The 25,171-nt window shown below is 40.5% G+C and overlaps 2 protein-coding genes across 2 annotated transcripts; both read right to left on the bottom strand.

The window, feature by feature from the left end:
• Nucleotides 1–719: 719 nt before the first annotated feature.
• Nucleotides 720–9,559, bottom strand: LSMEM1 (leucine rich single-pass membrane protein 1). The gene is made up of 4 exons (XM_074901554.1): nucleotides 9,427–9,559; nucleotides 6,501–6,632; nucleotides 3,156–3,293; nucleotides 720–1,384 (listed from the first exon to the last, which is right to left on the bottom strand). Exons 2-4 carry the CDS (start codon nucleotides 6,625–6,627, stop codon nucleotides 1,176–1,178), a joined length of 474 nt encoding a protein of 157 aa, XP_074757655.1. The 5' UTR covers nucleotides 6,628–6,632; nucleotides 9,427–9,559; the 3' UTR covers nucleotides 720–1,175.
• A 2,044-nt stretch (nucleotides 9,560–11,603) lies between these two features.
• On the bottom strand, nucleotides 11,604–23,931 carry IFRD1 (interferon related developmental regulator 1). Its single transcript, XM_074903111.1, has 12 exons — nucleotides 23,615–23,931; nucleotides 21,377–21,481; nucleotides 20,385–20,466; nucleotides 19,817–19,941; nucleotides 19,368–19,525; nucleotides 18,055–18,105; nucleotides 17,781–17,959; nucleotides 17,569–17,677; nucleotides 15,535–15,669; nucleotides 14,166–14,294; nucleotides 13,059–13,154; nucleotides 11,604–12,294 (listed from the first exon to the last, which is right to left on the bottom strand). The coding sequence occupies exons 1-12, from the start codon at nucleotides 23,658–23,660 to the stop codon at nucleotides 12,205–12,207; spliced, it is 1,305 nt and encodes a 434-aa protein (XP_074759212.1). The 5' UTR covers nucleotides 23,661–23,931; the 3' UTR covers nucleotides 11,604–12,204.
• Between the last annotated feature and the right edge of the window lie 1,240 nt (nucleotides 23,932–25,171).

Genomic DNA, 25,171 nt, shown 5'->3' with positions numbered 1-25,171 from the left:
ATCAGAGAAAGGACTGTCATTCGTTCTGGAAAAGGAGGCTGCAGTGCAAGTTGTCAACTTTGGTGACTTTTTTGTAAAATTGTTCAGAAGAGACAAGAAAGCATTGGATGAGAAAGAGAACTCAAAGTAAAAGAGGAAGTGTTGGACATGCTCCATAGTGTCAGCTGCACTGTTGTGATGGGAGCAACCAATTTATTTATTGATAATGGAGGTGGCTTCTTGTATGTACCAGTAGAAGGTTCTGAATACTAAAATTATGAAGTTACCCACCAGTCCCTTATGTGGTCACACTTTTGGGTGTCAGTCTCCACAGCTCTGTAAAGTCAGAGTGAGAAAGCACTGGCTCCTGCTTTCACCCTCCCTTTTAAAAATGTGAAGGTTCAGACCAGATTTCACCTAGCCCTTCTCTGATAGTGGCCAATAGCAACTATAGTACAAGAACAGGTAGTATTTTCCCCACATCACTTTACAAAAACACTTGGCCTTCACTGAGAAACTGCCAGCAAATACTGAGTACAGCGTACTAGCATTGCTATGAGATGCATATTACGCATTTCCCATATAGGACAATATGGCACCAACTTTCAGTCAATACAATTTTGGGCTGAATATGACATCTTATGAAAGGGTTTGTTTTTATTCACATTTGATTTTTCACAAAAAGAGTAGTAAATCAATCTACTTAGATGCACAGAAAACAAACCCACCAAACTCCGTGGCAGAATTGGATTTATTTATAAGTTAAGGAATCTGAAGTTATCCTTAATTACAAATAATATAGAAGCAGACACAAAACTCATTCCAAAGAAACAGGAGAATGACAAAGTGAACAAGGTCAGGCTGGAATTATGTGAATAGAAATCACTATTTTCTGTGATCATTCACTTACATTTAGAGTAAAACTAAGCCCTTAGACCTGCAGTTTCCAATGCACAAAGAATCTGGAACTCTTGCCCAAAATTATTGACATTCCATTATTTGTTGGGCAACCTGAGGGCTTAGTTTTCAAAATCTAAATTCATACAAAACAGGATAAAAAATTATTTTCTAATATTTTCCATTCAGCTGATTTTTCCAATGCTCCTGTGACCATATCAGAATGTTTAAGTAACCTGTGTGCCATATGTGAAAATATCTGAGTACTTGAACATGCTGAATTTCATTCCAAAGAAGATCTATTCTCCAGGGACTTTCAGCTCAGCATGGGTAAAGAGGTAATCATGAAGATCAGGAGACTGTGTGAAGAGGTATCTTGCCTTTTCCTTGATTCCTGATTGATTTAGATGCTTTAATATCATATTGTTCATTTTCTTAAGCTCTTCTATGTTCTTCTTTTCAGATATTAGTCTGCTTGAAATTTGGTCCATCTTGTTTCTAGTTTGAACTTGAAAAGGAAAATGTACCACATTAAATTGGGAACATTTAAGTCAAGAGTGTCACTATCCTCTCTTGCATTCCTGTGGGAGTTTGTAGGAAATTATGATGAGTAAAAATATTAAAGAGGAAAATAACTGCAGAACCTAATGCTAAGAAGTTATGCATCTGGTAGAGTTACCGTGTCACTACATTATTTAATTGCTTATTTTCCGTTTTATTCCATTTGGTGCAGTGTAATAAAATCAAATACAACTCAGACAAATTTTGCAGTCTTCAGGAGTGTATCCATTCCATTAGTGTCGACAGGAAAATGTCTTATTTAGGGGCTCCATGATGCTATTTCTGGGCAGTATGTGCCTCTCTTTTTCTAAAAGTACAATTACTGAAACACACAGCAGACTACAGCCACATCACTGGATTTCCTAAAGCATTTAGATTAAAGGAAAATTCTTGCGAATATTGGCATTTGGAGGCCAGTTTCCTCTGGAACACCAATATGTCATGTACCCTTCTGGAGCTTTTTTTCTTTTGGCCTTCCAAAATTAACAAAATTTGCCCATGGGTTTTGAAGTTTAAATCTAATAATGCCAGTGCTAAATGATTCTATGTCTATGGATTGCAAACATAATCTGAGATTATGTTTGTAACATCATCTGAAATACTGCTGGAAATCGGTTTCAAAAACCACAGGCCTCCACCAACCTAAATCCAAGCAAACACCTTTAATCCCTGTAAGTGGCCTTTTCACTATTACTTTACCATTTTGCCACCAGAGGGGCACATTACTCATTTTTCTATACCAGGGCTCTACTTGTAGCATCTCCCCAATAAATAAATCTGGAATTCGAGTATATTTAAACTAGGCTTTTACAATCATGCCACTTAAAATTTCCTTTGTGCTCTTTACTTGTCTGATATTCTGTTCTTGAGCACTTGTGTGCAAATTCAGTCAAGGGTTTGTATTTCCTGTTCAAAAAGGAAAATGAGGATTTTTGCTATGCTCCAGTGAATTCCCTACTATAGGATAAAAGAAATCTTGATTTCACATGGGTTCCAATTCATTCAAAATGGACTTGTAAGTTAAAATAATGCACCTCATACTCTGTTCAATACCATCAGCCCAGAAAAGCCCAAGATGGTAAGGGCTCCATAAAACAAGGTCCCCTGTAGCCATATGTCTAGCTAAGCCAGCCTGATCAGTCCATCTGAAGCAGAACAGTAATTACATCTACAGACTCCATGATATGTGCCAATTTTGAAATTTTTTGTTTCTTATGTTTGAGATTTTCTTAGTTCCAAACCAATTTCCAGTCAATACTTAGCTGGCAACCTTCAGGTCTTTCTTCAAGTAGCCTGATTTAAGTGTTAGCCTGAGTATAATTCCAGTTTCAGTGGAATGACACTAATACTGAGTTTTATCAGGAAAAGAATGGAAGTCACATTGTCAAATATCTCACTGCCATACAGTCATTTTTAAAATTTAATTTATTTTCCAGTCAGCATTTTTTAGCAACACAGTATAACCCTGCTGAGCTAAATTCTTCACAGCTGTTGAAGCTCAGAAAACCTTTGCACTAAGAACAAAATTATGCCTTTATGCTCAGAGAATAGAGGCCTGTGCTTTTGCTCCCAGGACCAAGACCCACTGCCCATAACCAGCCAAAGACTTTGACCATGCAAATACAGCAGTAGCATGTTATAAGGTAGCATGACACATTTGAGCAAAGTTCTTCTTCCAATTTGCTCTATATTTTTAAGAAACCCTCTGGTTTACTTACTTATTAAGAATATTACGAATGAAACAAGTGCCAAACTGATGATCAAAGTAAGAATAAAGGTGACGAAGAACAAACATTGGTTTCTTATGTTGCTCCCTGCCGTGTTTTCTCCAGTACCACCAGTGTTCTCTTCCTCATCTGTTATGAGATGACAAATCATTTGGTGATAAAGTTTAAGGTTGGTTAGGATAAACATGACAAAATGCTTCTGGCTTCATGAAATGATGCAGAATATGTCATAGTTCTGGCCAACAGATTTTATTTCCTGGGATATTGCATGAAAAGGGAAGAAATCAACTTTATGAGCTCAGCTTGTATTTGGAAGTATAAAAACTAATACATCTATTATAACTGTTAGAACATATTCAACAAAAATGTTTCTGGTTTTGAAATGCACTCTCTTGTTGAAGTTGACATGTTTTACAGCTCAGATTGCAGTGAAGTTTTCATCAGAAGGGTTTCTAAGGGCCTGATTATACTCAACCTTTCCAAGAGAAGAGGCAAAAATTCATACTGAAAACTTAGGTACAGATTCATCCTACACATTCATCTCTAGTTTTTCTTCTTTTTCTGTTTGACAATAGAAGTATCTCTGGGTTGATTAATTTACCAAATTAAGCACCTCATTTAAGCTTCTGATGTTTCATAGGATGAATATAGGTCTTGACTTTATCTTAAAACAAATGTTTTCAGTATTATTCTTCTTTAGGTTCTGTTGGTTTCATTCCAATAAAAAATGAGGTACATATCCTCCCAAATTGTCAAAAATGGAATAGACTCTCACATGGACTACATGTCCTTCAGGCCCATGAATAATGAGGGGAAAAAAGGACAAGTCGTTGCTATGCTCCCTCTGATTACTGTGGCAAACCAGTTTATTGCTGTGTAAGGAATGTTGCATGTAGGGAAAGTCAGTAGTTTCATAGAAATAGTTGCAGTCAAATGAGAGGTGGCAATAAGCCCTAAAGGTAACAGGTAAAGTCAAGTGAACACCATGAGGAAATTAATGTGAACATTAAAAAAAATTCATACTTAAGCCAGGTTTGTTTAATCCCAAGTTTGTATACTACTTTAACTACTTACTAAGGTTTGGTTTTAATTTTATGTTTCGGGGGAAGCAGGAAGATAATTTAATTTCATTTTGATGTCAGTCTAATACATACTAAAATTACATGTTAATGTAATTTCTCTCCCTGTAATTGCTCTCTTACCATTCCAAAAGGGAAAGTAGCATGTGCGTCTGTGAAAAATATATTTCTAGATCGTGTTCTTGTTTTAGCTGGTAGAAATCTCTGAGGTCTTTGCAACTGAGCCTGTAGTGATAAAGCTGAGGGAAGGCTGCATATGCCATTACAGGACTTTAATGATGATCCAACCTGGGGCTGAGCAATTCACCTAGTTAGCAGGAGATCTCTGCATTTCTTGATGGCATTTAACACATTCCTGCCTGCGGGTAAGCTGAAACCTTTTAATGTTTGGGTTTGGGGTGTTTATTTTTATTCCCTTAGCATTCATAAAAAATGCATTGGTGCACTAAGTGCCTGCAAATACTGCTTTCTAATCATAATAATAAGGATGAGGAGGGCCTGCTACTGCTTTCTCTCAAGCATACTAAGCTATCAGTAGAGGTCTCAAAAGTGGTCTCTGCTTGCTCTAACGAATGCTTCCTACTATTTCTGCAAGTTGAACGTGCCAGACTGCAGCGTTGTGAGGAATCAGTTCACACACATTCTTGCCAAACTGCAAACAGTGGGACCATTTTATCATCTAAAACATGGCTGCTACCAAAGCAATCAAAAGGTATATACATTTTAAATAGCTATTAACATGATTGCTAGTGTGTTTGATTATGCCAGGACAGATCAAGATACCGAACAAAAGGATTGATGTGTACTGCAACAGTCTTGAAACATTAAACGAAATTGGGCACCTGCTATACGACTAGTAGATTATTCACAAGATTTTACTATATATCAGAAATTGAAAAATACTCCACAGATCTCACTGATTTTCTGGCAAAAGAACCAGAATTTTATACTGCTGAATAAAGCAGCTAAGGACTGTGAAAAATTAATTTTATGTATTTAACTGACGTGATATCTACAGAATCTCCAAGTTTGTTAAAAAGAATACTAGAAGCCAAAGCACTTTACAAATTGTTTCATAAAATACATCTTAGGCTACCTTTATTTACATCTGGAATGTAGGGAGGAGCATGCATGTGATTATTCCACAGAACCATATATGATTCCAAAGGATCCTGTATATTTACCTGGAAAGTAAGCAATACTGTCCAATAAATATTACAAAAGAAAGCAAGACAGTCAAATTGCAAAGAGTTTCACTGACGTTAAAACCTATTTAACCCATTGTCTCATTTTGCACTTGTAGAAGTGACAATATCACGATAATCTACATATGAAAATTAAGTAGCTTATATCATATATCTTTAACAATCACCATTCTAGTTAGTTGCATTAGGAAAAACTAGAGGACTCAGAAACAGAAGTAATGGAAAGGCATTTAAGTCCTATAACTAGAAGCATGGTTAAGTTTTGGCCATTTGAAACTCATTTAAACATAGCTGTTGATCTACAGTTTTTCTTCAATCAAATTTGCCATTATAGTAGAGGAAATAAAAGCAGGTTCAAATATTGTTATGTGGAATGCTGCTGAAGAACTCCAGGTTTTCAGATGTTTTCAGATAACAAAGAACTCAAATATATTGTAGCTATCACTAGGTTAAAACATCCTTGTTGCCATGAGAAATCAAAGATAAAAGCCTTATAAAACCAGAAGTGTGAGAGCCCATATCTGAAACTGTAAGTAAAGAGAGTCTGTAAATTAAAATGCTTAAAAGTCTCATGGGATATTTCAGATAACTGGTTTGAGTCCTTAGGAGATGTGTCTTAAAAGAATGAACAGAAATTCTCTGGTGTTTCTATTACCACATGTGAATTTTAGTGCATATGAAGAGTTACGATGCTATTTATGTAGTAGGTGTATATTGAGCATTACTAGAGACATTATCCTGCAAGGGATCACCTCATGAATCCCAATGGAAATGGAAAAGAAGTTCAGGCTTGACAGTGAATCCCCAGCCAAATGCAAGAACTTAACTGAAATACTCAGTGGGAGCAGCTAAACCATTAATCTGATCTGTTTAAATTATGCCATTGTCAATCTTTTTCTTACATTTTTCAGTACAGAGCTTGACATATACATATTGGCCTATTGGGCTGTTGACATCAGTGATATACAATGTGGTCAGCCTTTTCTAATGTCATACATAACTCTTTTTTGATGGCCTTTTGAAAACCACGGACCATCACCTATTGTACATACCTAGCACATGTTGGGATCCATCTGTACAAACATTTAGTTTATTTAGGTTGTTTAAGGAATCAACTACATAAAGTTTTCCTTCTTCATAAGTGTCGGGCAGGTTAATTTCCAATGAAGGCCTCTCCATTGTATCTAAAAGAAATAATAATTAGATAAATTAAAACATGGATATGGGAAATAACTGGTAACAGTTGCTGTCCCATTCTAAGGAAATGCTGAACAGCCTTAACAACCCCTAAAATAAAGGGATTTGAAGGACCAGCAGACTTAATAGATCTTGAAGGCAAGTACATAGCACTTATTTATTCTTGGAGACCTTTGATGAGTATAAGATTTCATTTCTACATTATGTTTGTGCACGTGTGTATACTTATAAATATATATACATATATATGTGTGTGGAGAAAGAGAAAAAGAGAAAAATCTATTTGACTGGCTCCAGCACTGATCTTAGTTGTATAACCCTTTTGACTTGGTCTGTACTTGGCAAGATGTAGAGTGATATCCTGGCCACAGGGAAAGGCAGACCTTCACTAATACTGCCAGGAAGATTGTTGCTCAGGTCCTCTGCTTTCAGCATAAAATAATTCAGAGATAAGACAGAGAAAGTAGGTACAGATGTAGGAGATCATCAGCAAGAATATGGGTCTGTTTATATTCCTTAGAGTATCACTGTGAAATTATTATTTGTGAAAAATGGAGAGAAAAAAATAGTCTTCTAATGTGATTCTACTCCCCATAGATGCTAGTTACGGACAAAATAAAGCCTGATTACAAAGCCTTTTCTTCAGACTAATACTCCTTACTTTTAAAAAAGCACTGTATGGGGCCCAATCACCAAAAACAGCTTCTCTGCAGAGTCTGGGTGCATGAACTCATTGAATGACTGTTTATATAAATACAGTTATGAAGGAAGATTATATATAGAAAAGAAGCAATACCTAAGCAGACTCCTCTATGAATTGCACATTATTCCTTAACAGTCTTGGTTTTCATTATGCTACCCTGACTCCAAAAATGTCTTCTAGAAACAAACTACAGTTCTAACCATAAGGAGATGCAGAAGCTCTAACTAGGCATCTTAGACTGGTCACTGAAAACTAGTACCTCCAGGTAATATTCCTCTTATTCTAAGATATGCCTTTTTTACTTTAAAATTGCAGCCTAAATGTACCCTTCCCTTGCAAGTGAATGTAAAGGGGGAGCTCACAGAGATTAATTTAGATTTACATGTAAGATGTATGAATACATCTTACCCATTTGGTATTTTATCAGAGGTGTCAAGTTCAGTCTTACCTGCCAAACATAACTCAGCACTTCATGAGTGCAACCTTCTTTCCTGAAAGGAGGGTGCAGAGAGCTGGGGATGAGTCTCTTTAACCACGTAATAAGCGATAGGACAAGAGGGAATGGCCTCAAGTTGTGCCAGGGAAGATTTAGACTGGATATTAGGAAGTATTTCTTTACAGAAGGGGTTGTTAGGCGTTGGAATGGGCTGCCCAGGGAGGTGGTGGAGTCCCCATCCCTGGAGGTGTTTAAGAGTCGCGTTGACATAGCACTGAGGGATATGGTGTAGTTGGGAACTGTTAATACTGGGTTGATGGTTGGACTGGATGATCTTCAAGGTCCTTTCCAACGTAGCTGATTCTGTGGTTCATGTGATGCAAACCTCCTGCTGATGGTGTTAAATACTTAAGGGTGATTTCTTAATCGTAGATGAACTGCCCTCTTCACATGCCTCTGAGCACTCTCTCCCTCTCCAAGCAATAGGGAACACAGTGTGACCCGATTCCTAGCACAGCACTTAAATATAAAACCTGAAGTCTGAGAGATATAGCCCTGGGTGTTTACGGAAAAGACCCACTCCTTCCCTCATCAAATCAAATGCAGAAGATGGTCGTAATTCCTTTAAATTTAAGCACACAGCCAAGTAAACATTCACGAAGCCTCAATAAGTCTGAAGACTCAGTGCTTATATCACTCCTGACAATGGGGCTCATTCTCCTGCTAGTGGGGCTTGCTACGTGTTCCTTTATATTTCTGCTTAATAGAGTGTAAGAAAAGAATATAGCTTATTTTCTTCTCCATTCAGAATTGCTGCTGCAAAATACAAAGATAAGGTAGAAAAGCTGGCATAGTAGTGGTTACCCTTACCTAGCATACAATTTTTAGCAGCACGTACGGTGCAGCAGTAATTTTGGGACAGACGATTGTGTCCACTGTGCTTCCACTAGAGCACTGTGGGGTGCCAGGCAGCACAGTCTGTGAGCCACGTCCTCACCAGCTCTGCCGATTCCCCACAAGCACATCCGTGGCCAACCGCAATCATTACAGAGCCCTGTGTTTCAGCAGCGGCATGCTAAAAGTTATCGCCTCATGCATAGAGGCTTTTGGTTATTTTTAGCTTCCAAAGAGCAGTTGTTTCTCTTGGGTACTGTGATTAGTACCTCCCTGCAACTTTAGGGAAGACTCTTCTTAACAACTTGAGCTGTAATAAATGTGAGTACCTTTGATTTATTATTATTATTATGAGTTATATGTTTCTGCATTCATTATTATTTAAAACCCATTTCCTCACTGTGCATGTAACCGCAGTGAAGATAAATAACCCTTACTAATTCAACAAAGTCTGTATTACATTTGTTTGATTCCACTGACATGCCAAACAAAGGAGAGAGGATACTTTGTCACTGGCCAAAAGTATTAATTATTTTCCCAATAAACTAATCTAAACATTGGGGTTTTTGGAGTCACTCTGTCTTGTACTTTAACCTTGCTTAATGACTTTTTCCCCCCCTGTGGCTTTTAAATGTCTTCTTAATTGTTGTGGTAAAATTAAAATGACAACACACCAAAAATTCTTCACAGAAAAAAGAAAATCAAGTCTAAAAGGAATTAAAAACCAGGAGAATGAAATGTTACTTACAACATAACTATGTTCAGGTAATGTGCCAGTATGGGAGAAATCAGCCAGTGAAAATCACCCGAAGAATACTTGTTCTGCTGTTCCTCTCTCTAGTTTTAGACCCATGGGAACCTGTCAACTGCTGCAGGACCCATGAAGGCAGCTATGAAACAGACTGTCCCTTTCAATCTATATTTAGAGTTCCTCTTGGCTCAGCATACTGACTTCACAATATTGATCTCTAAAAAAAAAGTCAGCACATGTACAACTCTTTTTTTATTGTATTGGAATCTTTATGATAATATTGTATCATGAAGATTGAGGTTTGGTACTGATAATATTTTGGGGTTTTGATGCCCTTTTAAAACTTAGTTGCTATGCAGAAGAGTCGTATCTACAACACTGTACCTATGAGTAACCAGTCTGCTATGCAGAAGGGTCATATCTACAGTATTGCAGTCATAAGCACTTTAAAGGCACAGACTAGAAAAAAATAGGGTATTTTCCTCCTCCCACACACCATACAAATTCAAGTGGGACAATATTATGGGATGGACTAATCTGTAGTGCATCCTTAGCTTAAAAAGTAAATTCTGATGAACTGTTTGTGAGTACTGGTAATTGCTCCTTCACAGACAGTTCATTTGACCACTAGATTTTTTTTCTGATGCTGCAGAACATGATGTTATAGCACACTGTAATGACAGGCAGCTGACACTTACGTGAAGGGACCACAGTTCAAAACAACAAATCCTCTCTGAAGCTATTCTACAGGTCTAAAATGTTTAACCCTTTTAAACTTACAATATATTTTTCTTTCAGCAAACAACTGAGAAGATGCATCTTCTGACTCATAGCTCCCATCCCAAGCTGACAGTTCTGCTGCTGCCCAGTCTGAGTGGCCGGGCCAGCAGTACAGACGTAACAAGCTTGCTCCTTTTCTGCAGGGGGCTCCTAGAAGTCCTCCCTCTGCAGACGTGCAAGCCAGAAAAAAAAAAAATAATCTCACAAACCCCTCAAGATTCCTCACACCATCCTAATTGTAAGAGAAGGACCCAGGGCTCTCCAGTTCTGAACTTGAAAGGGACTATAAACCCATCAGATCTCTGCAGACCCATCTCCCCTCAAGCAGCCTTGGAAGTCGTCCTAGTCTCTGGTTAGAAGCTACCACGTTAACAGGGGAAAGGGCAACCACATGCTTGGCCATCTGCCAGGACATGCTGCAGAAAGCAATTTTGCAAAATATTGGCAGGACTGGATGCTATCAAAAGTGCTACTTTACACTAGCGAAGCATGCCAAAGGTGACGGCCAGAAGCCACAGGAGAGACCAGCAGGCTTGTGGGAACAGTTTAGCTCAAAGGGGGCAAACAGAGGTAGCCAGCTTCATCTAGCTCTAGGACCAGAAGTTTCTCCTCCACTTGTGTCACAAACACCAACACCTGTCAGTAATAGCACAGAATCCAGCTGAAGGCCATGTAGTCCAAGTACTCAGCTCTGTAAGCCAAACAAGTTCTTACCTAATGTATTTTAAAAAGTTAGAAGGCACAACTAATTAGCATGGATGGAATTTCTGGAATAGGTTCTGCTATAATCTGAAACTAAAAATAAAACAAAACACACAAAAGCCCCAAAAAACACCACCCCCCACAATCCTCCCCCAAACTCTCCCTTATCAGAGCAAGCAGTAGTTTTCAATGTGGGGATTTTCTGGGGTGTAAGGTTTACTTCCTCTGATGACAACTCAAACTAACAGTTTTGAGAATGTTTATTCTAAGCACTTTTATTTATAGATCTTTTGGTTCAGAAGCTCCAATCACCTAGGTTTTAGTGTCTTTATTAGATAAAGCCCCCATCATCCCTAAGACAGTGCTCAGTTACTGGCATTATTTCAAGTTTTCAACTTGACAAAAGCAGGGCAGCTGGAATGGTTCCTGTAAGGTGTTTTGCAGTACCAGAAGTAGAAAACATCTGACCATTACAAAACTGATGACAAATCAATAGTAGGCTGTTGTGCAGACCATATGTAAATAAAATACACCTTCCAAACACAGCAAGGTAGAGTTTCACATAGCATCTAAAGCACTGAGACTAACCCAACCGTATCTCTGAACAGGCAGATAAATGCATCTTTTTCAACGTGCGGGTATTGCCAGCAGCCCAGCTTTTCATTCATGCAGTAATCACTTTTACACAGAAAGCAAGCAGTGAGAAACATCTTTATTCCAAAAATTAAACATCCAATTTCAGAACATGAAAACCTTGTTTTTATTTTATGTTGAGTGGAGTATTTGTCATTCCTAGTTCACTGTAAGTGAAGGCAACTGAACTTCATAGTCCCCTTCAGGTTAAGGTCATACTATGTAGAAATTTCTTTGTCCACCTGCCACTGACGCATTTAAAAAGTTACTGAAATTACTTCACATGACTTCTTTTCATATTAGCACATTCTTACCAAAACACTTAATGAATTAATTTACCTTTATATAATATAATGGAATCCAGTCTGACACACAGCATTTGCCTAGAGTTATCCACCCCATTTAACAGTGCAGTTACAATATACTCAACCTTTGGAGCAAGTTGCAGCTAATACAAGCGTTATAACATATCCCTGCACCCAATTATACATCAATCTATATACAGTGTATATGCAACTAAGCAACAACATGCATTATTTACAGACTTTATACAACATCCTTGTGCATAAGTGCAAACTGTGACTACAGAAATTTAAAAATTCATTTAAAGGTTACAAATCTGGTTTAATTATGAAAGTTGAACCCCGTGGAAAAGGAGATCTAGAAAAATTCCCCCACATCTGCTCTTTTATCACGACATTTACTTCTAGCCTTTGTCCGAGCCTTGAATGCTGCAGAGTTGTACAAGTGCTACAAAATAAAAGAAAGAATTAATCAATATGTTCAAAAGGCTTATGTCCCTTAGAGATTTTTAAAATTTGTTAGAGATGTTTTTCTGTTTTTTATGTATAAACAGGTGAAAATATCTTTGTTAATCTTTGAAGTAAATTGGTAGGCCTTCTGAAATTTATGGTATATTATCTTTGCACCATTGATTTTAATATATATACATATTTAAAAGAAATTTGGACTGTATAAGAAAGGCTGAGCTAGAAGCAGTTCTGGAAGCCAGGCAGTCTTGAACATCATACAGACACAGCATGGATTCAGTTTTCCCCCTGGAGTAAACTTTGTAGCACCATTCCATAAGCTGTTTATAAACATGATGAGTACATTTACAGTGAACAGAATAAAGTCATCCTCCCTAGTGTCTGTTTCACACTGGCGAGTTTGGCTGTGAAGACTCAGTTTCTATGGTTTCCTGTAGGGTCCCTACCCCAGCCCAAGGTTCACATATATGGAGCATGCATCTGGTACCCATCAGCAACCAAAACAACCTTCAGAGCTGCCCTTGGAGAAAAGCAGCAGCAGCCACATGCCCAGTAGAAAACCTCATAGCTCAGATACATACAAGCAAGGTTTGGTTTCATTCAGGACAATATGGGACACTGTCAGAACTGAAGTGACAAGTTCAAGATGACAGCTTCTAAAGTGCATTTGGATTACTATTTAATTGAGGAAAAAATGTATTAGCGTATGAAGTAAAGAAAATACATTAAGGTGCGATAACATACCCTTTCAAAACGGGATATCTTCATTGTTTTAAGAGTTGCAGCATCTAGCATTACTGGTGGACCAAGCTCAAACACATTCCGAAGAAAGTCATTTGACTAAACAAGAAACACATCAATCAATCAACTTGGATTATTCAAGTCTCCGAAGATGACTACTGTTAACTATCAAGTATTCCAGTATGAAATAGCAGCAATTTGACACAAATGTTAGTATCTTTTGCAATTAAGCCAGGGAACACCTCTTCCTTTATGAGAATAAAGCTAAGAACTAAAACTGCTCTTGAGAAGACTGAGACAGCTACCCCCTCCACTGAATTTTTTTGTCCCAGCAAATTAGACATTGTTCTGTTACATCCTCTACACAAAATTAGGCAGCTGGACACAGGTCCGTATGGCTTCACAACACACCAATTTTAAAATACCTGGCTGTAAAAGTAGTATTTGAAAGACACTGCTACAGGGATGGGCTCCCTCAGACACACAGAAATGCAGTTGACACTGGACTGAAGATTTTAAACCTCATGATTATCATAACAATTGGGGAGCATATACTCCTAAACTGAAGTTCCTGCTTCTACTACATATCTAAACTGATGACTAGCTAACAAACAGTACCTAGTACAGAGATAAGGGCTTATCTCTTCCCTTCTGTCATTATCTGAATGCTGTCATCATTGCACTGCAAGTTGTGTCCATTACTTTTGACTAAAATTTTGCATTCCTTTTTATAGGCTTCAACAGGAAGTCTGTAAAAAAGGAGGGAGGCATGCAGCTTTCTAGCAGCCAGATGACTATACCCCTCTGCTGAAAGAAAGCATGAGGATTCAGAAAATCCCTAAAGATATTCAGCTTGAATCTCTCACTTCTTGGAGAAGTCTTCTAATTGCTAGCCCAACACACACTGGCTACAACTCAGAGGCAGCTCACCCAGGCAGTTCTAGCTCACTGTTGTTAATTTTGTAAGTGCTGTCTTTTAACACTTCTTAATGCAAAGCCCATTTCATCATTTCACCAAGTCCTACTCATGATTTTGTAATTCAGACTGAATTACCACAAAGAAGCCAGACAGTGAACAACAGTCTGAGCACATATCAAAGAACAGCTTACCTGCAAATGATATTGCATCCCCGACCCCAGAATCTCCTTGAAGGTATCATAAGTTTGTTTTTTAACCCAGCAGTCAATATACATGCGCTCAGGTCCAAACTTAACCATCTCTGTAGGAAAGTCACGCTCCTACCCAAAATTAAATGAAACATACATAATTTTAATTTTTACAGTCTTTTGTATTAGGAATTATATGTATCTCTATGAACTTTATTTTCATTAATAAACTTGGCACACCAAAACCTCCCACATAACACAACATGCACATACTAAAGATTGTATTTGTTCATAAACTGATTGTCCTGGCTTTGGCTAAATCTAAAGTTAAATCTCATATAAGACTTGAAGCTGACATTCAAGTCAGAAAACATTTAAAAAAAGAACACTTTAATCTTTCAAATTACTTTATTCAACTTATCTCCAGAAAAAACAGTTCTGAGTGCAGGAGTCACCTTTAAGTCAATTTGTAAGTCTCATTTAGTCCCTACCTGTCAAGCGTGGAGAGCTACATTTGTGACAATGGAATGTAGCAAGTGCTAATAAGTGACTCAGATTCTTCTACAGGCAGAATCTCAAAGGTGACTTCAAATCACTTCAAAGCCTTCTCCTTAGCTTCTGAGGTGTTCAACTGTCCTGAATGTCAACTAGTATTTCATTGGTCTTACCCATACAGCAATGTAAAAAGTAATTATCTGACAAGTAACAAACCTAGTTTGGAAGTGTAAGATAAAAATATAATCCACTAAAGCAACAGAAGTTTGACATTTGTCTTAGAGGGTTTACTCAGAAGTTACATCACTACCCAAGTATTTTTCAAGTCCTTCTTTATGTATTGTTCTCAATCTGGATATGGAAAAATCAGAAAATTGCAGCACAATTGGGACAACAACTCTTCCCCATACACAAATACTTCTTTGGCCCTCCACAGAGGTGCCATTTGGAAATGTACCTTACTACTAAGTTGCTTTGTATTATGTACAGCAGTTCAATAAGATTTTACAATAAAACTTTTCAAAGAATTCAGGACACTAATTTGGATGTCCTACAAAGTTTTCTATGGAAAAAATCTGCTCATGATATAAAATAAAAAGGATTTAGTATTTACAGTGCAATGTTTAGCATTCTTTAAAGAAAAAAAATACTCTTTAATGTGGAAGTCTGGAGTAAAATAATGAGTGAATTCCTTTGTTCCGCATTCCTAAAAAACCGGTTATATTTCATGTAAGTGACCAGAATCTGAAATCTCATTTAAAAAAATTTTTTCCTGTTGCTTCTACTGAAACAGTAATTCTATTTAATAGTAAAAGCATTTTCATTAAATTGCACACTATATTTACAATCCAGATATTTGAATTAAGAAAAGAATCACCTCAACAGCTCGTAGAACATCTCTGAAGACAGATCGCTGCTTTCTTTTGTCTACTTTGGCTCGGTGCTTGTTTCCATCAGTAGCTAGAGCTCTTAGCTTCTCTGTTAGAAGTTCCATGTCTTCATAAAAGAAATCCTAGTCCAAAAAAAAAAACCAAAACTTTTTGTTTCTGGCCTTAAAATGGATCTCTCCAAATTCTGGGCATGTAGACCTCTACAACCTGTTAGTTACTTAAAGAGACAAAGATGGCACTAACTTCCTGTAGCTCCATTTTAAGTGTTTAAGCCAGAAAGAACGAAGACACAGTATCCAGTTTACCCAAGTAGGACACTACCAAACTCTGTTCCGGTAATCAGAGCCATATGAAACAGTACAGCTCCTTCAGTGCGTGTATACACCTGTCAATCTGTTCTGCTCTGTAATTCCAAGGGACTCAAACTGTCTAACTCATCTGCCGAACCTGGCTGCTGCTTTTGTCAACAAGCTGAGGGCACTTTCAGATTAGCAGCACAGAATTCATGCTGCTGGAGACAGATGGTGACACACCACTAGACTGAGAGTATGAATATTTAGTCATAAATCTTGTATGGGGTGGAAAAATTACAAAGCACTTAAAAAAAACTTTTAACAAAACACTCCAAGTAGAACTTGAATGCCTAATTGATTAGCAGGAAATATTTTGCCCCCTTTATTTACTAGTTCAGTGGCAGTTCACCTGAATTAGTAAGAATCTATGTAAACTTATGGAAAAAACAAGTTTCTGGTGTTTTTTTAATCTGAATGTTTTGTCATGTCAACTGACTAGGCTGAGTTTACTGCACACTTTTTAGAGACTGGTCAAACGCAAAACACAGTAAGCATTTTCAATGTGCACTGATTGTTAAGGATCCAAAGAGTAATTCATAATGATTTAAGGGGCATTTTCTCAATGGAACAGAAGAGGTTCATAGCAAATAGTCTCATTTGTTAATGCATTTTAAGATTTTAGTTATTTGCAGTCAGTTTGACCAAATAAAGGATCAAGTTTCAGTCTATTTTTTTTTCTTTCAAAGTTGGCTTTCATAGCCAAGAGACTCAAATCCCTACTATTTGCAATTATATACAAGTCTCAACATATTGTTTCAGATGATGCAGTATTAGTGTGTCCTGTATCCTGGCTCAGCTAGTTATCTATTCACTCCGGACAGTGTTCTGACTACACACAGCAGCCTTGATCGAGCTAGAAGCCATTCAGGCAGCTTTCCCAAACTGTGCCATGGGTAAGTGGAGACCGTTTCCTTCAGTGCTGAAAAGAAAACAGTTCAGAAATTTATCTGGCATACTGAAGGATGTAAAGGTAAGTTTAGCTGTGCATGAGGTAATACCAAGAAGCTTGCACCTATTCCGATTCAAGAGCAAACCCCAAGAAATCTCACCAAACGCAGCAATACTTTTATCTGTGCAAACTTTGTGCAAATCCTTTCAACATCTCCCCCCTTAAATTGACTGACTGGTCCCCAGCTGACTAAAATAGTCACAAATGCTGTGAAACCATCATGCGATACCAGTTATTCTTCTCAGGATACTGAAAAAAGGAATACCAGAAGCCAGCGTTGTTTCTACTGAGGGATAGATTTTTAGCTGAGAGTGCAGAATTGTGCAGGTTGTGAATCACTGGAATTTGTCTGCCTATCTAATTAGTGTTCCCACTGCAGTAAATAATACTAGTTTAGCATGGGATCTATCAAGGAACTTCTAAGCTGGCATTGGATTTAGATTTAAAAGCCACATTTAAGTCTACATTTCTAGTTGCTCTTCAGTACTCTTTGATGTGTTTTGTTGCTGTTTTGCAATATGGAAACAAGTGCAAAACTGCTAGCCAACTGCTGTGAATCATTGCTATACCCACTTAAGACTAGGGCAGACTTACTACGAAGAACATAATTCAATGGGTTATCTGCCACTTGTTGGGATCCAGAGCGTTATGCAACACAGATTAAATCATTTGTCTTATCATTCCAGAGCAAGAAAATTTAGCTGCTGACATCTACTTACAGCATCCGTTTCGCGTGCCAGTTCAAACAGAAGGGCTAGTGTTTCTCCAGCAGCTATTCTCATGTTGAGATCATCACAAGACAACAGACTTGGAAGTTTATGCAAGTGCCTAAAGAGTAAGTCACATTTTATTAACATGTAAATTGTTGACACTGCTTCATTGCATATAAAAACAGTCATTACAAACTTTGTTTTCCAAGAAAGGCACTCACATTTCAATTTTCTTCTTCACTTCATTCACTGGACAAATGGTTAACAACAGTGTCCAAGCTAAGAGAGCACTGATGTGAAGCACAGTATTATGGGTACTCGATACACCATTAGTGTCTCTATCTCGCTGATAGGCCTTTGTGAAGATGTTTTCCAGGCATTCCATAGTCGAGTACAGTTCCTGAACAGGGGAAAAGAAGATCGTGGAAGTGGCTTAAGATTCACACATTTTTATCTTGTCAATTTATTAGAAAAAAAAGTATTACTTATCCTCACCGTAATATCATCAGTGACAATGAAACAGCAAATCCCTAGGCAGGTTGCACACTAGACACAAAAGAAAAAAAACATCAGTGTTTGACATTACTTTGGCAAAACCTTCAAACTTTGACCTCTGAAATTCAGCATCTGGAGTAACAGAAACTTGAGATTAAGACCTTTGCAGAGCAGAAGTCTTCAACACTGTTTAATTCAGCTTCTTTGTAATAGTTAGCTCTCAGCTCCCATCTACTCTCAGAATGATTTTATGACATATGCTACTCACAAGCCTTCACTTTTCATGCTGTATTATTTAATATAGCTTGCAAAGCCCTTCCATAAAGCTATATGTAACACTCCTTTCACCCAATTATTTTAAATCCCACTAGGATTCACTAGCAGAAATTATGCTGATAAACAGTAATGGACATACATTTATTCACAGCTGCGGGAAATATTTTCACCCCTCTGTCTACTATTACAATTAGATGGCATGAAAACACTGGGCTTCAAGAGCCTTTCTTAGCAGTTTCCATCCTTTTACTGTGAGGTCATACACATCTCTTCCCTATCACCCATATTCCACTCAGTTTCCCGTTACAAAGCATAAAAAAATAGTTGATAAGTGATGCTTGCACTAACCACAAAAGACTCAAAACTACACTTAAACAGGACAAACTTTATAGCTTTTGTCTGGTTGTAGAAACAACTGCTGTTGAACTAATACTACCTCTTCTGCCAGCTGACAGTTACCTATTCCAACACAAAAACTCTTGCCAAGAGCTTTACACTCTCTTCAGTCAATACACAGTATACCGCTGATGTACAGATGAGATGACTGGGTGAAAAAGCTAAAATACTTTTGGTAGTATGAATGTATCAAGTCTGTAGTTCTAGATCTGCTATATGTAATTTTATCATATACTAATATATTTGCTTAACTGATGTTCCTCTGCTGTTAAAGAATTTAAAATCAATACAGGAAGAATGTGTCAGTCAGTGGGAAAAACGTTCATTTTTTTCCTATAGGACTTCAACATCAGCTCACAGAACTGCAGTAAGGAGACTGCAACATAGTGAGTTAAGACACTTGACAAAGTACTAGATGCAACAGGTACGTAAGGAAGTCCTTAAGTTGAAAAAGAGAATGATGCTCATCCTTTACGTGAAACTTTTTAACCCAGTGAAAACTGCTATGCATCATCCAGATACATACATCAACATTATGAGTTTACACTAGCATGGTAACCTTTAGTTCTGGATTACACACTAGAGAGCTGATCAAAAACTGCCCTCTGTCCCTGGCTGGCAAAAAAACAGTTTATACTTACAGCCTGTCTGGCTTGGATACTGGCTGTTCCATCACAGACAATCTTCTTCAGAACCGGACCAAGGGTCTTAAAAATCTCTTCACTTTCAATTCCCGACCCCATCTGCACACACAGAAGGCATGCCAGTCCAGCAGCTGCACACTGTTCGTCGCTCTTACCTGGAGATTAACATGCTACGATGAGTAATCACCTCATGCATTGCTTGCTTCCTTTAATTAGTCTGAAAACTTGCAAGTGGAAACCCAGAAACCAATAGATGGAAGATAATTTCAGTTGATTTATCTAGGTCAGTTAAAATATCATATCTAAATTCAAAAAAGGAATGTTGTTAACATGACTAAATTAAGCACTCTGTAAAGTACTAGAAGAGCCACACAGTCTTAATTCCTTTTAAACAATAGGCTATTTCATGGGGATTATTGCTTTCTAATAGCAAGCACGTTAATTACCTTTCTTTATGCAGCGTTCAATGCTATCAGTTAGTGTCATTCTCCTTTCCATTATAAATTCATATAGTATTTTAGAAGAAAAAGCACTTTTCAGACTTTCAAGAGCTGCTTGTCTTGTCTTTGCACTGTTAGAAGAGAGAAGGAAGATCTCCTGAAATCACCACATATCAGTTAAAGCTCAGGCTTTGTTCTTATGGTAGTTTACATCTGTCTGCACCCAATGGAGGAGCAACCCACAGCAGTACCATGAAGTATGAAATGCTGTAAATTGCCTCCTTCCTCAAGGACAGAGAAATTTAGGTTGGAGATAAGAGTTCACAATGGTACAGTAAGGTAGAAATAAAGTCACTCTACTTCCAGCTATTAGGAAAGGCAAGGCCAACTCTCACTTAGTCAGAAACTTGGTGGGGGGAGAAAGGTCTTTTCAGATCCAGAAGAGCAAGCCCTCTCTAGCATGAAATAACTGTAATTTCAGTAAGCATATACAAGTTTGATGTGTATTTCCCTTATTACATCAGAGGAAGCCAGAAAACAATGTATGAATGCATTTCTTCAAAGCATACTATACCTCTTGTCCAATGTAAGATCAATAAATCCCTTCAATTTGTATTCTAAGTCTTCTTGAGTGGCTTCTTCATCAACTTCAGGCCCTAATCCAGAGGAAATAATTTAGTCCTACTGACACACGTTTTGTTAGCAAACACAGTAGCATCCAACACTTAACATTTTTAATACTAATAAGAAATCAGTTTAATATAGACAATGACTGTTCAGTATGGTGTTAAGCCTGCTACAAACTGCCTCTTAAAATATTTTCATAAAAATTGATCTATCGATACATCTGGGCTGTTTCTATACCTGCTTTACATGTGCTAAGAATGAATCAGAGAGCTAATTGGGTCTTACATAAATTTGCTACAACTGATGCCCATTAATCCTGTAGGCAACACATTTTCATTGAGTCCACAACATGTACCTCTGGAGTACATCGGGGTATTCACTGCTGATGCCGCGAGTACTGCCTAAGCAGCCTGTCCTATCTGGCATCACCTCAGATGCCCCTGCAACAGCAACACAATTAATAGTAGCAAGTACTCACAGAGAAGGCTGCCTGCCTTATCCCCCTGTAGCAGGCTTTCAGGTCCCCTCCTCACAACAAATTGACATTAGAGCAGCCCAGGTTGCTGAGATGGCAGTGGAGATAAAGCAGAAATCTAGTTCAAAACAGGTAAATGTTGACTCTTCCCATCCCAAACTCTTGGGCAGCTCCTACCACCTGAACTATATGTTATGAAAAATCAATGTCTTACAATGTAACTTTAAATTCTTACTGACTCCAAAAGTTAGCACGGTATAATTCTAATAGAACTAAGCCTAAGTTTCACAAGAGGCTCATGAAACCTGGAGTACATTCTTATAAAAAACCACGACAGCCACTAGATTAATAATCAGTGTTTAATGGAATGAATTATTTTGCTACTGCTACTAGTCTTAAACTCTACCATCAACTCAGGTTTTAAATTTTTGAAAAGACAAACAGATATAAATGAAAGAATATACCATCCTCAGTGAAGCTAGCAGGATCACTGAAGCCACTGCAGTGGCTCATAGTTTCAATTGAAGCATCTTCATCACTAAAAGGCTGCACGTTTCTGGACTGACCACCTTAAGGAAAGAGGAATACAATAGTTTGGTCATTTTTCATATGGAAAAGGAAGATCTGAACACCAAAAGTATAATTCAACCTTCCTGACAGATTCATTCTCCCTGACCCAGAAAGCCCATTTCCTTCTTCTGCTCATTACTTTACTGCCACCTGTTCTAAAGACTTACTTGGCTCTATTCTGGAAGATACTTTGTGAATGGCAGCAAAGAGGCCACCTAGTTTTCAAAGTACTGGTAGAATTCCTAATTCTAGATTTAGGATCTTTCCATAACCAACTTCAAGTTAATGCCATTTCCTGTGACTGTGCTTTAAAAACAGCTCTATATTAAAGTTAATTAGGAGAAGCCACCTAAAAAATTGCCATACAAGCTTTATTTTTCAGTTTTGAGGGACTTCAAACCAGGATATGTTATACATTTAAGCAAACATACAGTACCCAGTTCAATGCAGGATTTACAGGATTAAGTATAGTATGTGCAGCATCAGCAATGTCCAACCTTATTTTAATACTGAACTACAAATACAAGCCAGAACATCAAATGCTTCAACAGGGGGAAAAAAGTTTTCCCTCTCAGCGTCTAGAAGGCCTCCATTCAGTAACTTTGGTCTTTTGGAAGAAAGAAGTATTATTTTCACCAGTGCTCTACAATTTTTCATGCCGGTATCTTACTGATACAACATTGAGTTGGAGGAGTTTGACCTGATAATACTGTAATTTCTATCACTGTCCTATCCTAGCCCTTAATTTGCACTTACTGAAGTTGATTAACAGAAGAATACTTTCACAGTTATTTCTCCAACAGCTCCCAAATATCACTTACAGAATCCGGAATTCTGCCCTTCCACCTACTTTTTGTGGTACAACTGATTCTAGACGGAAGGCAGCAGTGCAGAGCACTTGTCAGGTAGGCTTCCTGACTATCAAGGCCCCCAAAAAGCATTTTTATCTAGACAGAATCAACCTTGAGTTGATCACTGTCCAAGTGCTTCCATATAAAGTTAAAATCACACTTCAGAGGTTTCGGAGCTTTTAGCCACAAACTATTCACTTGTATCACTGACCACAACCCTTGATGTTTCACAGTTACAAAGGACAAACATTAGCCAACGCAAAGACCAAGAAACTTGGAATTTCAGAGCCCTGGCACAGCCACCTTCTTGTTTCTAATGATGTCAAGCAGGGAAGTTCAGTGGGAGAAGTGGCAAGAAATTATTGCCAGCCCCTCACAAACTAAAATAAAAGCGGCTGCAGAAAGCCCCAGTGAATTGGTGACTTCCTAAACATTTGATACTAGACAGACCGCTCACAGCTACAATAGCCTAAAATGAATTTTCTCACCACCCCACAAAATTTCCGTTCTACCAGCCACACGCATTCTGGATCTGCATTAAGACTGTTTCTTTCCTAATATCCTCTTTCACACTAAGAAGGACTTTATTTAAAGATACTACGGCTTTCGGGGCACAGAGCGCTGACAGACCGCCACACCACCCAGCGACACCGGACTGACAGCAGCAGCCGCCGCTGCCCCCGGCCCGGCAGGGCCCACGCTGCCGGCGGTGCAGGAGCGGGGGCACCGGCGGCTGTGCGTGCCGCGGCCGCACCCCAGCGGCCTTGAACACCTCTGCCCGCGGCCCCCTGCGCTGCCCTGAGGCCACCGGACGGCCCCCGCGGCCGCGAGGCCCCAGGCGGGGCCGGCGCCGGCCGCTGCCCTCGGGGCGCTACTCGCCGCCGGCGGCGCCAGGCGCGGCCGCCGCCCGCCGCCTGCTCGGGGCCGCCCGCGCCGCCGGGCGCATGCGCGCAAGCGGCGTGAGGTGGCGGTTTCGGGGCCGGCCGCTGTCAGCCCGGCGGCGGCGCCGCCCGGCCCGCTCCCGGGCCCGTGCCCCTGCCCAACTCCGCCCGCACAGCGGGGAGCTCCGCGGCCATGCCGGTCCGTCCCGCCGCTCTCGCGCCAGCCCCGCGGGGAGCCGGGGCGCAGCAGGCCAGGGCGGCCCGGCCGGCCGCGGCCTCTCTCGCCATCGAAGGCCGCCCCCGCGGCGGCTGGGGCGGCCACGGGAAACGGTCGGGTGAAGTCCGCGCCCCGCGAGGCCGCCCGCTCCCAGCCCCCACCCGCCGGCGCGGCCGCGCTCACCGGCTCCGCGCTGGTGGTTGCTCCCCCGCTTCTTAGGCTTGGGCATGGTCGCAGCGGCTCTCGGCTCGGCTCCCGCGGCCCCTCTCCGGGTCTCGGTCTCTCTGCTCCCCCCCGCCCGGGAATCAGCGACAATCAGCCGATAGAGGAGCAGGATCGCTTTTTACTCCAACGCCTCTGCGAGGCTGACTTCCCGGGCCGGGGCAGCGGAGGTGATTGGCGAAAGCAGGCGGAGGGCGAACCGGCGGCGAAGGCAGAAATCCCCGTGGAGGCCCGTGAGCGGAGTCGATGCATCTTTCTCCTCTCAGACACCTGGGGCTAAAGGCGCGGAGAGGGCGCCGGCGCCGCTTTTATAGCCCGCCGGGCTGCGGGGGCGGGGCCACGCGACGTGCCGTTGCGGCGACCAATGGCCGGGCGTGGCGGCGGCGAGCGGGTGACTCAGCCGCGTGAGCCCGTGACGCAACCGCGCTGCTACTCAGGGCTGGGACGTCATCGGCGCTTCGCGCGCCACGCCGCGGTGCACGCTGGGGGCGGCGGGCTTGGCCGCCAGCCCGGGCCGCGGGGCAAGGCGGCTCCGCCCGGCGCCGCCCGGACCGCGGCCTTGAGCCGGCCGCGGCCGCCGGAGCCCGCACCGTGCGCGGTGCCGAGAGAGGGGTGGCGGGCTGGCCGCCTCCCCGCCTGGCGCTCCTCGCCGGCCGGGCTTCCTCAGGACGCCTAACTACACCGCGCTGGCGGCGGAGGCGGCGGTCCGCGCAGAGGCGCGCCCTGCGGCGCTGCGCCCGCCGCCGCCCCCGCGGGTGGAAGCGGGGCTGCCCGCGCCGCGCAGGGGCGTCTGAGGTCGGGGAGAAGGGGCGGGTGGGCCGGACGAAGGGCGTCGCGGCGGTGCCCTGTGCGGATTTGCGCGGGCCGGGCTTTTATACGGGCCCTGTGCCGCGTTAGTCGCTGGCGGTGGGAGGTGTTTCGTCAAACGAGTGCTGTCGGTGTGCAGGGACGGCCGCGGCGCTGGTTGCAGGGAACTGCTCATGGGAAGTGCCAGAAGGGTTTGACCGTGCCTCTCGTTTAAAAACGGATGTACAGCACCCATGGCTTACTTCGCAAAAGATTTTCTTCCACGAACAAACCCGGGTTTTGCTAATTTTTCTCATATCTTCCAGTTTAGAGACTGGTACTTTAAGTCCTATGGCTTTGTTTTTAATCCAAAATTGATTTTTTCCAGTTTTCTGCTGAACCTTAAAGAGAAATAGGATAGCATTCCTATCCACTAAAAAGAGATTGGTTTATAATAAGTGGGAATGTGTGAATTCTCACTGATGGCTGTAACAGTACTGCAGTATTTGAGGGAGGAAAAAACATTTTGTGGAACATACTGAAAAGTTATGTAAGACATAATAGTAGTTAACACTGAATTCCTTTGCATACAAAATACATTTACACCGACTTCCAGAAAGGTAAACTTATTATCAATACTACATAAATGCTACACAACAGGAAAAAGGGCTGAGTGGCCCATTTGTGCATGGTGAGTAAGGAAATGCCAGTAGTGTCTATTTCTAGAAAATG

The sequence above is a fragment of the Athene noctua genome, chromosome 3 (genome assembly GCF_965140245.1).
Source record: "Athene noctua chromosome 3, bAthNoc1.hap1.1, whole genome shotgun sequence".
Classification (NCBI taxonomy): domain Eukaryota; kingdom Metazoa; phylum Chordata; class Aves; order Strigiformes; family Strigidae; genus Athene; species Athene noctua.
The sequence above is the reverse complement of the archived record's forward strand: the minus strand, read 5'-3'. Positions and strand labels throughout refer to the sequence as shown.

What these genes read in the sequence shown, in the direction of transcription:
- LSMEM1 (XM_074901554.1), bottom strand. Translation starts at nt 6,627, where the DNA reads ATGGAGAGGCCTTCATTGGAAATTAACCTGCCCGACACTTATGAAGAA. An exon ending in TGGATCCCAACATGTGCTAG is followed by an intron (nt 3,294 to 6,500) that starts GTATGTACAATA and finishes ATCTCATAACAG; the next exon opens with ATGAGGAAGAGAACACTGGT. An exon ending in ATTCGTAATATTCTTAATAA is followed by an intron (nt 1,385 to 3,155) that starts GTAAGTAAACCA and finishes TTCCTTTTCAAG; the next exon opens with TTCAAACTAGAAACAAGATG.
- IFRD1 (XM_074903111.1), bottom strand. Translation starts at nt 23,660, where the DNA reads ATGCCCAAGCCTAAGAAGCGGGGGAGCAACCACCAGCGCGGAGCCG. An exon ending in CAACCACCAGCGCGGAGCCG is followed by an intron (nt 21,482 to 23,614) that starts GTGAGCGCGGCC and finishes TCTTTCCTTAAG; the next exon opens with GTGGTCAGTCCAGAAACGTG. An exon ending in TGAACGCTGCATAAAGAAAG is followed by an intron (nt 19,526 to 19,816) that starts GTAATTAACGTG and finishes GTTAATCTCCAG; the next exon opens with GTAAGAGCGACGAACAGTGT.